Below are 11,313 nucleotides of genomic sequence, written 5' to 3' on the forward strand. Positions count from 1 at the left end.
ACGTCAAGATCCAGGAGGAGCTTGGCCTCGATGTCTTCGTTCACGGTGAGCCTGAGCGAAACGACATGGTCCAGTACTTTGGTGAGCGCCTGGATGGTTATGCCTTCACCACCCACGCCTGGGTTCAGAGCTACGGTTCTCGATGCGTCCGACCTCCCATCATTGTCGGTGACATCTCCCGCCCTGCTCCCATGACCGTCAAGGAGTCCAAGTACGCCGTCTCTGTCTCCAGCAAGCCCATGAAGGGTATGCTGACTGGACCCGTCACCTGCCTGCGATGGTCTTTCCCTCGTGATGATGTTCACCAGTCTGTCCAGGCTGAGCAGCTTGCTCTGGCTCTCCGTGACGAGGTCGTTGACCTTGAGGCTGCTGGCATTGATGTCATCCAGGTCGATGAGCCTGCTCTCCGTGAGGGTCTCCCTCTCCGCTCCGGCAAGGAGCGTGACGCCTACCTCAAGTGGGCTGTCCAGGCTTTCCGCCTGTCCACCACTGGTGTCGAGGACTCCACTCAGATCCACTCCCACTTCTGCTACTCTGAGTTCCAGGACTTCTTCCACGCCATTGCTGCCCTCGATGCCGATGTTCTGTCCATTGAGAACAGCAAGTCCGATGCCAAGCTGCTGGGCGTCTTCGTTGACTCTGCCTACCCCCGTCACATCGGACCTGGTGTCTATGACATCCACTCTCCTCGTGTTCCCAGCGAGCAGGAGATCAAGGACCGCATCGAGGAGATGCTCCAGTACCTCAAGCCTGAGCAGCTCTGGATCAACCCTGACTGCGGTCTCAAGACCCGCCAGTGGAAGGAGACCAAGGAGGCTTTGGCCAACATGATCGCCGCCACCAAGCACTTCCGTGCCAAGTACACCAAATAAGTGCAATAATTTTTCTACTCTTGCTGCAGCTGCAATGTAGCAAGGCTTGGCTTTGACGGGAGCATAAACTGCTCTCCTTGGCCAGGCACGATTTCAACATCGGCGTTTGGGCATGGTTTTAGGTGATGACAACGGGTTATCAACGGTACCCGCACAAAAAAAAAGTTTCTTTTTAACATCGCTTGGGATTACGGGAAAGGTCGGTTAGGCGAGCATTCAACATATGCATATGTGCGTTGATTCTTCTGATTAGGAAGAGCACTTTGGTGGTTTTTAACATAGTTCATTAAGGATGGATATCCGAAAAGTCTTCAACAAGGCGTTTATGAGGTGAGATGAAACATAGGGAAATGATGAGATTTTATGAGGATTTGTAGTACTAGATACCCCCGATTCAACCTGGGAAAATAAAGAGAAGAGATTTTAACCTGGTGAAATTCGCCGCTGCGGCTGTCTTTGTCGATGACTGTGAATGGCTTCAAAACTATGCACAATGGCCTGTGGTCAGTTGCCATTGTGATTCTTTCCATTGATGCTGCTGGTGCAAGGAGGCTTCGCGTCGCGTCATCCGCTGTCTAGCAAATTCATCAATGGCTACAAACACGATCTCAACCTTGCAGCTCCCGGCGTTGTGGACATGCCTGCTGCGGCTATCCACTAGAATTCAAGCCAATGGTACTTGCGGTGCCTGTATCGAGCCATTCCAGGCTGACCTCCCCCCAGGCACAGTGCCCTGAAGTCGCTGGGGCTGCAAGGCATTAGTGCCCATCGCTCCTGGACAGACCAGGGGCACAGCACCGGGTACCACTCTGTGCTCAATTCACTCTTCATCTCACGTGTCTCCCTGTTTCCTGACTACTATACCATTCCAAACTCCATCTCCATCTCCATCAAAATCTTGATATCTCGCTAGAGGCTATCACGAAAGGGCCCTTTCCATCTTACACAAGCCACTGGGCAATTTAATTTTACCTTTAAAACGCCAAAAGTTATCCAGTGCAGAATTTTTCTTTTAGACTCGCAGCCCCAGATATCTCATTCTCGTTTTCACCATGGCTCCAGCGCGACAGCAGCCGCCTCCGCCATTCAGCAAGGACGAAAAAGTCCTGTGCTTCCACATGGACATGCTTTATGAGGCCAAGATTATGGATGTGCAGCCTGCAGAGAAGCCCAATGAAGGATATCGGTACAAGGTTCACTACAAAGGGTGGAAAAACACGTGGGACGACTGGGTGCTGGTGGACCGCATCCGCCCCTTTGACGACGAGCACAAGGAGCTGGCGGCCCAGCTTCACGCGCAGCTCAAGACTAGCATGCAGAAAACGGCAAAGGTGCCCAAGAAGGTCGTCAAGAGCGGCGGCGAGTCGGCGCGCGGCAGCGAGGAGCGAAGTTCGGCCGTGACCCAGGGAGGTCGGGGTGGTCGAAGAGGCAAGGACTGGGATCTCGAGCAGGTAAGGACTGAGTTTGCCTTTGAGCGCCTGCAAGTTTCTTTTTTCATGCTCTCTGTCTTTCTCAGAAGCTTGTTTGCCTTTTTGCGATGAAAGTGTGCTGTTTTTGCTTCTCTTTTTGGTTCTTTTTCCCTCGTGGCGTTCGCTTTTCAGAGTATCGTGCTTGGCCACGTCTCCCGTTATGCTTTTCACTTTTTGCCTTCAGATACAGAGTAGTCCTCTCTTGGGCATTATGGGGGGTTGTATGATGCAGAATTGCATGGAAAACGCGCTCAAGCGCGTGGAATTGGCTTTTTTGTGGCCGGAAAGCGGCGTCTTTGGCTTTGCCACTCAGGGGCAGAGTGAAGGTTATAACTGTCCCAGTGGGCTTTTATATCGCGTTTCTTCTGGCAACTTGAGCCTGTGACGCAGCTTTGGCTTGTTTTAAACTTCTTTTTCATATGGTTTGGCGGCTATTTTACATTGGGATGTATTCTCAGCCTCAAAGTCTGATCAAGATAGATATCTTGTTCAAACTTAGATGAGGGAGTGCCCAAAGTTTAATGGTCTTCTTATTTTTCTCGTCGTCCTATTCATATCTTCCTACAGTTGGTGTCCTTCCCTTCTTTCGTTAATCATCGACATTCTCATCTTTGCTTGCCTACGTTTTTGCAACACCCTTCATTCCACTTACAACACTTCTTTCTCGCTCAAATTCTCCATGAACACCAACCGCTTCCCCTCCGAGCAGGCTCCTGCATCCAACTCTCGAGGTTGTACGGAGGACTCTCTTGCTCTTCCCCCTCTTCCTTCTGCCGAGCCTTGCTTCCCACTACGGGCTCGTTCCGGGAGTCCATCAGCGGCTCCGCAGCCCAAGAAGATCCGGATTATACTCCACGTCAAGAGGCCCCGGAAAAAGATCATTATCAAGAGGAAGCCCCCGGTCGAGGAGCCTCCGGTCGAGGAGCCTCTGGTCAAGGAGCCTCTGGTCGAGATCAGTGGTGATAAGCCTCCGATCAAGATCATTATCAAGAGGAAGCGTCCGGTCGAAGAGCCTCTGGTTGAGGAGCCTCTGGTTGAGGAGCCTCTGGTTAAGAAGCCTCCGACCAAGATCATTATCAAGAGGAAGCGTCCAGTCGAAGAGCCTCTGGTCGAGGAGCCTCTGGTCAAGAAGCCTCTGGTCGAGAAGCCTCTGGTCGAGATCAGTGACGATAAGCCCCCGACCAAGATTAAGATCAAGAGGAAGCGTCCGGTCGAGGGGCGTCCGGTCGAGACGCCTCTGGCCGAGATTAGCGGCAATAAGCCCCCTACCAAGATCAAGCTCAAGCTCAATCCCACTCGGTAAATACACATCCGGAGCATATTTGTGATCCCGCGGTTGATCTATAGAAGCCAGTAGCTTCTTAACCTTCACTTTCTGTGTTTTCCCACCTTTTTCTTCTTATCTTTTGCTTTCTGTGTTTTCCGGTTCTTGCTTTCTTTATTGTCTCTCTCATAGTCTTTGCCTAACCACCGCCATCTCTTACACCATGAGCTACTGAAAATATTCTAACAATTTCCACAGGAGGACGCCTTCCACAGCAAGCCAATGATCAACATATCCGTTCCTGATCATGTGCAGGCCATGCTGGTTGATGATTGGGAGAACATTACCAAGAACAACCAGCTTGTTCCTCTGCCTCATCCCAAGCCTGTGTCCAAAATCTTTGAGGATTATCTTGCTGTTGAGCGGCCACGCCGAGAAGAAGGCTCTTCGAGCATGGACATCCTGGAAGAGGTGATTGCCGGGTTCAGAGAGTATTTCGAGAAGGCTCTCAGTAGAATACTTCTTTACAGGTACGTGATACTTCCGCTTGAGCTTTGTTGAATGTCTGCTAATATTTCGATATATAGATTTGAACGCCATCAGTACATGGATGTGCGGAAACTTTGGGATAACGCGGAGGAGAACTCACAGTACAAAAATGTCTGTGATGTGTATGGCGCCGAGCATCTTGCCCGCTTGATTGGTTCGTCCTATGCCATGTCACGTATCTTTATCTGAAGGTGTTTGTTTTTACTAACCTTTAACCACGCAGTCTCATTACCTGAACTCCTCGCACAGACGAACATGGATCAGCAGTCGGTATCACGCCTCAGAGAAGAGATTGGAAAGTTCACTTCCTGGCTAGGGCGCAACTGCGAAACATACTTTGTCAACGAGTACGAGACTCCATCCCAAGAGTACATTGACAAGGCACGGAGCTTCTAAGTTGTGTCTTGCCTCCTCTCAACCTTTCCAAGACATGAGTGAGCTGCAAGAAAACGGCATGGCGCTCCTCATACATGCCTAGGATCGTACCAAGAACTCCCTTTGGCTATATTATTTTCCTACATTGTGTTTTTTGTTGTTTTTAAAAAGTTGGTATCAAACTAGTGGGTTGAGAATGGCGCCGGCCGCGGCTCGCTGGCTCAAATTGGTTTCCCATTCTACCAACCCTTTTGGCTTCATTTTGTAGGATTATCGTTTTTTTTTTTTTTTTTTTGTTAACGGATATCGCCGGTAATGGGTACTGGATAGCAAGGTGTTAAATGTGATGATTATTGTGGTTTTCTTCTTTTCAATCACACAGGTAGAACAAGAGGAAGATGAAAGATGATGGAGGATGGAAATAGCTACAAAGTAATGCAAGGCGTTTGTTTTTATGTCTACATCTCCGCTTGTCTCGTGACTGCACATCATTCTCGTCCCCCCTCTCTTTCATCTCGTCCGTCTTTGGTACATTGTTGCCGTCACAATATCGTACACTTCTTTTTGATATATCCCCAAGCCAATATATATACATACACACAATGCTCCCACACCAAACGAGCATTCCAAAAACGCTCATGACCAAAAAAAAAAAGCAAAAAAACATCAAGATAACATTTTTACATCCGTCGCACCGCCCTCTCAACGTAAAACCCCTTCTCCGGCGTCCTCTCCGCCTTGACCTCGCCCTTGCTCAGCCTCCGCTCCACCTCCTGCACGCGCACCAGCTCCTTGACCTTCATAATCATGCCGGCAAACTGCGGCTCCGCGGGGTGGAAGACGGTCTGCATGCGGCGGCGCAGGCCCAGCGCCTGGAGCACGCCGCGGGTGCGCTCGGGGAGGCCGATGGCGGATCGGTGGAGGGTGATGCGGAAGAAGGACATGGTGTGTGTATTTTTGTGTTCCCGTGAGGTTCGATTGTTTGGATGGCGAGAGAAAGGCTTATTCGTCGTCTAGATAGCTCGTGGATGTTCGATTGTCGCTGTCGCATGATTAGCAAAAATAATGCACCTCAGCAAATAAGATGCAGCTCCGTCCGTACTAATTCTCCAAAGCACAAATGTCCCAGTTCGCAGGCAACAACACTCAATTTTTGCAACGATGCAATTCTCCAATCCTGCCCTCCGCCTTGTTTTCTAGAGGAGTAATCCGTCGGCTTGAAAGTCGGCTTGTTTCTTCGAGTGGGTTGAGTTGAGCCCGCGATAAAGTTGCTAGTGGTTGCGCGATAAGACTAGCTAGCTTCACGAGGGACGGCCTTGTCCGGATCACGTGACATATTCTCAATGATGTACTTCATACAGAGTTCTCCTTGGGATATAATTTTGCATTTCAGTGAATTCTTTGCCTATTGCAAGTATTAAAACGCGTATGGAGAACAGTCACGGATATTCATGTAACGGTGAATTAATTTTGTTCTATTTGTCATGAAATCAAAAAATGATTTAAATACTTCATAATGTTTCTCCGCAGCGCACTTGTGGCGCTGTTCAAGTCTTTGCAAATCACCATCCCTTCCCAAATCCATTCAATATCCACCGCTGCTATAAAAGATTTTCGAACGCTCCTCCTATTTCCTCTCGGCTTCAAATTAAATCTGGACCTCCACTCTGCCCTCAGTGCCCCGGCCCTCGCTAAGGTTGGGCAGCAGGTAGGTAATATCATCCCAAGGGTGACGGTACAGACCAGTGCGCAGTCTCTTCTGGTCGAGGTAGTGGGCAATGAGACCAATGCTTCGTCCCAGGACGAACAGACCGTTCAGGACACCCATCTTGAGGTAGTCTTCGGCCTCTTCGGCGGAGAAGGCACCGCAGTTGCGCATCAGGTCCACGAAGCAGACGGCGATACAGCCGTCAACGTTGAGGATCAGGCTGTCCTTCTTGGAGGTTGTGACGGTCTCGACGGCCAGAGCGTAGTCGAGCAGCTTGTGACTGGGGAACTTGGCGCGGACGTACTCCTTGACAAGCTCAACACGCAGATCGGGGTTGTTTCGTGACTTGATACGGTGACCAATACCGGGAATCAGCTTGTTGGCCTTGCGCATGCTGTCAACGAAGTCACGAGGGCTCATGTTCTTGTCAAAGGCCTTGGTGAATTCCTCAGCAGCACCGTCAAGGGCGCCACCAAATCGGGAACCAATGGTCAGCAGACCGGCAACAAGGGAGCTGATGAGATCCTTGCCAGCACGAGTGGTGATGATGGTGTTCATGGCACCAGAGACGGCAGGACCGTGATCAGCAGTAAGCATGAGAACCATCTCCAAGAACTTGGAGGCGTAGTCGGGCAGTCTGCGGCGGAACCACAGCAGAGACATGACGCCACCGACACCGATTTCCTCCTTGAAGACATCGGAAATGGGCATGCCGGCGTACAGAAGCTCTTGGCCACGGTCGTCGGAGATGGTAGAGATGAAAGCAGCGGGCTTTCGGATGAGGCCGAGCTCCTGGGCCCAGGAGTAATCCATGGGGATCTTGGGGACAACGGGCTCAGATCGGGGGACAATGGTGCCCGCCTTGACGAGCTTCTCGTAGACCTCCTTGACGGTAGCGGGCATGTCCTCAAAGGTGTTGGGGACGTAGAAGCCAGCCTCCTTCATGGCCGCGTTCTTGGCGGTGGCAGTCTCAAGCTGAGAGTTGGCAAAAGAACCGGCGTGACCGAACTGAACCTCAGTCTTGAACATGCTGGAGCAAGTACCAATGGCCCACGCGACAATGGGCTTGGTGATGATGCCCTGCTTAACGGCATCAATCACCTTGTACTCCTCAACACCACCGACCTCACCGAGCAGAACCAGGATCTTGCACTCAGGATCGGCCTGGTATCGCAGCAGGTGGTCGATGAAAGTGGTACCGGGGTATCTGTCACCACCAATGGCGACACCCTCGTAGACGCCGTCGGTGTTTTGAGAAATGATGTTGTTGAGCTCGTTGGACATACCACCAGACTTGGAGACGTAGCCAACGGAACCCTTGCGATACAGCTTGGAGGCAACAATGTTGTCCATCATACCACCGGTGTTACCAATCTTGAAGCTGCCGGGCTTGATACCACCGACGGTGGCGGGGCCAATAATGGTGATGCCCTTCTTCTTGGCGACATGGGCGATCTCACGAGCTCGCTGTTAACCGATGGTTAGCTAATTGGGCTCCAATTGGGCTGTTTTTTTTTTCTTTTCTTTTCTTTTTTTTTTTTTTTTTTGCGGTTTCGACAATTTTGAGAGGGGCATGGATATCACGGTAGAGCAAGACTTACTCGCTCAGGAACACCCTCTGCAATGATGGCAATGGTCTTGATCTGGGAATGCTCCATCAATTCCATGGTGGAGCTGTAGACACTTCGGGAGGAAGCAAAGTTGACCACGACATCGACATCAGGGTGCTTGGCAATGGCCTTCTCGACCTGCTGGTAGACGGGCAGCAGAGTCTCGCTGGTGCCCCAGTACATCTTGCTGACGAACTGGCCACCAAAGGTGTAGATGATGCCGGCGACGGAGGGCGTCTTTCGCTTGCAGATGAAGTCAAAGTCCAGCATGCCCTGGACGGCGCGGGGCTGCAGACCGTAGACGAAGCATCGCGTCTTCTCCGAGAAGAGAGTGTGCGAGGGCAGAGGGCTGAGGGGTCGGCTGGGGGCAGCAAAGCGCTGGATGTTGTCGTTGGCCGACAGGTTCTTGTTGCCGGACATGATGAATGCGTGAGCTCGTCAAGAGGTTTCTCGAGAGGAGCTGTTTTGGTGGAATTGAGGAGGGGAAAAGAGAATTGGAGCAGGAGAAAAAAAATGGCGGGGTGAGTCCTGTAGAGAAGAAAAAGAGCACTGGTTAACAGCTGAGCTTGGACAAAGGACTGATTGTAGCCGAACTGCGTTGCGCCCACCAAGGCAAAAACCACAGCAGACAGAGATGGAGATGAGGCGAAAGATGGAGAAGAAGGAAGAGAGGAATTGACAAAAGGCAGCTTTCAATGGGGGGGGAGCGAGGCCTAGAAGCGGGAGACCAGCCAGATTTCAGGAGAGCAGTGACAACTGGACCACGGAGGGCTGCTTAGCTGCCACCAGAAGCTCAGCGGGGCCGAAGCTCAGCGGATGGTGCCAGGCCTGCGCCGTATCCGCACATGGGCTTTGTACCGCCCACCAGGTACAAGCACCGACTGCTCCCTGTATTACCCTGTGCGACCGGCGCGCCCTGTCCCAGCCCGCAGGACTCGCGCACGTACTCGGTACGAATTGCTAGCCCGGTGGGGACCTAACAGGCGCCGGTGGGGCACGGCCAGCGAAGCCGCGCTGCTATCGCACTCGCCTAACGGAACCCAAAAGCGTCGATCGAGGGACCAGCATGTGCCTGTGTGGTGCATACAACTTGAAGTACATACAGCCCTGTGCGAAAGCGAGAGCAGGGGAGCGCTGAAAACAATCAAAACAAGCAGAAGCGCTGCTTACCTCGATGCAGGCCGTAGACGGACACTGAGCTTAGCTTCCCGAATTCGAAAGATGGTTACGGTGAAACGCAAGTCGCCGATGCTGACGCACTATGAGAGAGAATTATATCGTAGGAATGGGTGTGTCCGGTGATACGATGTCGTCTCACAGCTCCTTACGGCACAGGCGTCTAATTTTGGCGTCCCTCTTTTTTTGGCTCTCATTCTCTCCATCCCCCCCTCAGCGGATAAGAGCGATTCCAGTGATGTTTTTTTTTCTTCCAATTCAGGGGGACCGGAATGGTGGGAGAGTCGGGAGCCAAATCCGCATGGCAACAGCCACAAAAGGAGTTGGGGAAGATTTTTGGGGTAAAAACCATGAATGTTGAATAGCAGCGCCGTAGGGCTTTGAGACACAATAGCAGCCAAGCTAGGGGACAAAGACCCGGTTGCGGTCCATCAGCCACTGGCCACTAACACGGCTTGGGTCCGGGTATCAGTACATGTACCTCAACGGGCTCCATTGCACGAATGCGGTATCGGATATTCCCACCACCAGAAGAACATTTGCGCCCCTTGCGTGCCATTGACATTTTTGGTTTGAATCAAGATAAGAAAAGATTACGCCGCTGAAGCCGGAAGCGCGTGACTGACTGCCATTGAAGGGTTGACATGGAAGACCATCCGTGGATGAGTTGATCAAGGGCGGTTTTGGCCGGAGGGAATCCGTCCTCGCTGGAGGAAATCCGTCCTAGGGGTCCTGGTGTGCTGTGCTTGGTGATCCAGGCCCAAAATTAGGCACCGAGTCAATAGTCAATCTGGGAGGCAGCTCGAGCCGCTAGCATCGCCCGGCAGTCGACACGCATTAGAACCAGACAGCACCGGCCATTGCAAGTCGAATGCTGTGCGCTAGGAAATGGAGGGGCAGCAATGGTGGGGTACACTTGCTCTGTGGTGGCTGACGCTTCGGGCCCTTGTTTTACCCAACGCTGATAGACCAGAACGTTTGGGTTAGCGAGTCGGCACAGGTCCCCACCGCTTTTGAACGGGTACGAATACGTTGCTGTGCTCGTGCCTGAGCCACCGGTACCAGCGCCGCACACGTCCTGAACAGCGCGAATAGCTTGCCCCTCTCAGCCTTGTCCCGCTATGGGTACATGTACATTAGCACCTGTAGTTCCAGCAAGCTCCCAGGCTGCTTTGCAGCAGAGGCACGTCTCTGTTGGGCTCTGCTGCAGCCCCCATGCAAACGTTAAAACCCCATCACTGATCAGTCGATCACCGCGAGGGAGGAACAAGAGGGGGGGGGCAAGGCTCCGAAAAGTAAGTCATTCGTAGGCCCCGGGCATGGCATAATCCAGATAAGCCCGTGTTATCGGAGGTTCCAGAATCCCGCGGAATGCCTTCGGCGCCAGAAATTGCGGTCCCGAGATCCTTGCAAGCCACTGTTGCGACAGTCGGCGCAGGTGGTAAATTGGAACTCTCCGGTCTCAGAGACGAAAACGACGCAGGCAGTGAGCGATCCAATTCCGACTGCGAAGAAAAAAAAATCGAAATCATGGCGGTCCACTTGGGTCTTCTCAACAACCTTGGAACTGGGGGGGGGACGACTCCTGAAAGTACCGGTACTCGGGCTAGAGCAATGGCAGCGCCCATTGAGTTTCCCTTGCCCCAATGCTTTTTCTTGCTCCCGGCGCCGTGTGAGTTCGCACCCGGCCGCCACCGACTTTGGCACGCACCTCCGACGCTTAGCGGCACCAGGCACCAAGTACCCCCCCTGACCGCCCTCGAAAAGTACTGCCCCCCCGAAGTCTGTATGCTGAGCTCCATCACCCCTCAAACCCCTCCTGCGAGCTGCCAGCGTGGAGCTGCCGTCTTGTCGCCCAAATTTCTGAAAGGCTGAAAGTCATCCTCCTCCTGCCATCCACCTCTTTGGTCTTCAGGCTCGCTTTTCCTTCTCTTTCCCTTCGTCGTCAGATATCCAGCTCTCCGTGCCTTTTCGCCTTTCGACTTTGCAATTGCACGTCGTAGTCGCCCGAATCCTCTTCTTTGCGGTAAGTGTAGCTGGTTTTGCCCCTCCAATCGCTCGCTCCGGTCCTGGGTAGATGGCCTGTTGCCTCATTGCCGTCTTTTGAAGTCAATTGCGTCTCCGGCTGTTCGGTGCCCAAGCTTGCCTTTTTGCGGTTGAGTGATGCACTCGCGCGTGTGCGGCCAGCAGCAATTGATTCTCGTCCTTGTTTTCCTCCATCACCATCATCGAGTCTCTCAACATCTGCTGACGGCATAAAAGACTAGACTTTCCTTCACTCATCCCACTT

At 52.3% G+C, this 11,313-nt stretch overlaps 6 protein-coding genes across 6 annotated transcripts; 3 read left to right on the forward strand and 3 right to left on the reverse strand.

Annotated features, from left to right (window-relative positions):
- Nucleotides 1-65: 65 nt before the first annotated feature.
- TrAtP1_004065 (uncharacterized protein) lies at nt 66-872 on the forward strand (the record flags this gene model as incomplete). Its single annotated transcript, XM_066112149.1, has 1 exon — nt 66-872. The coding sequence occupies one exon, from the start codon at nt 66-68 to the stop codon at nt 870-872; it is 807 nt and encodes a 268-aa protein (XP_065968232.1).
- An 841-nt stretch (nt 873-1,713) lies between these two features.
- Nucleotides 1,714-4,907, forward strand: TrAtP1_004066 (uncharacterized protein). The gene is made up of 4 exons (XM_014083700.2): nt 1,714-2,323; nt 3,864-4,135; nt 4,193-4,308; nt 4,378-4,907. The coding sequence occupies exons 1-4, from the start codon at nt 1,925-1,927 to the stop codon at nt 4,548-4,550; spliced, it is 960 nt and encodes a 319-aa protein (XP_013939175.1). The 5' UTR covers nt 1,714-1,924; the 3' UTR covers nt 4,551-4,907.
- Nucleotides 4,908-5,781, reverse strand: TrAtP1_004067 (uncharacterized protein). Its single transcript, XM_066112150.1, has 2 exons — nt 5,632-5,781; nt 4,908-5,571 (listed from the first exon to the last, which is right to left on the reverse strand). Exon 2 carries the CDS (start codon nt 5,471-5,473, stop codon nt 5,210-5,212), a length of 264 nt encoding a protein of 87 aa, XP_065968233.1. The 5' UTR covers nt 5,474-5,571; nt 5,632-5,781; the 3' UTR covers nt 4,908-5,209.
- A 396-nt stretch (nt 5,782-6,177) lies between these two features.
- TrAtP1_004068 (uncharacterized protein) lies at nt 6,178-8,267 on the reverse strand (the record flags this gene model as incomplete). The annotated part of the gene is made up of 2 exons (XM_014083702.2): nt 6,178-7,704; nt 7,839-8,267. The coding sequence occupies 2 exons, from the start codon at nt 8,265-8,267 to the stop codon at nt 6,178-6,180; spliced, it is 1,956 nt and encodes a 651-aa protein (XP_013939177.1).
- A 2,127-nt stretch (nt 8,268-10,394) lies between these two features.
- On the forward strand, nt 10,395-10,898 carry TrAtP1_004069 (uncharacterized protein; the record flags this gene model as incomplete). The annotated part of the gene is made up of 1 exon (XM_066112151.1): nt 10,395-10,898. One exon carries the CDS (start codon nt 10,395-10,397, stop codon nt 10,896-10,898), a length of 504 nt encoding a protein of 167 aa, XP_065968234.1.
- A 70-nt stretch (nt 10,899-10,968) lies between these two features.
- On the reverse strand, nt 10,969-11,280 carry TrAtP1_004070 (uncharacterized protein; the record flags this gene model as incomplete). The annotated part of the gene is made up of 1 exon (XM_066112152.1): nt 10,969-11,280. The coding sequence occupies one exon, from the start codon at nt 11,278-11,280 to the stop codon at nt 10,969-10,971; it is 312 nt and encodes a 103-aa protein (XP_065968235.1).
- Nucleotides 11,281-11,313: the final 33 nt, after the last annotated feature.

The sequence above is a fragment of the Trichoderma atroviride genome, chromosome 2, assembly GCF_020647795.1.
Source record: "Trichoderma atroviride chromosome 2, complete sequence".
NCBI classification, from domain to species: domain Eukaryota; kingdom Fungi; phylum Ascomycota; class Sordariomycetes; order Hypocreales; family Hypocreaceae; genus Trichoderma; species Trichoderma atroviride.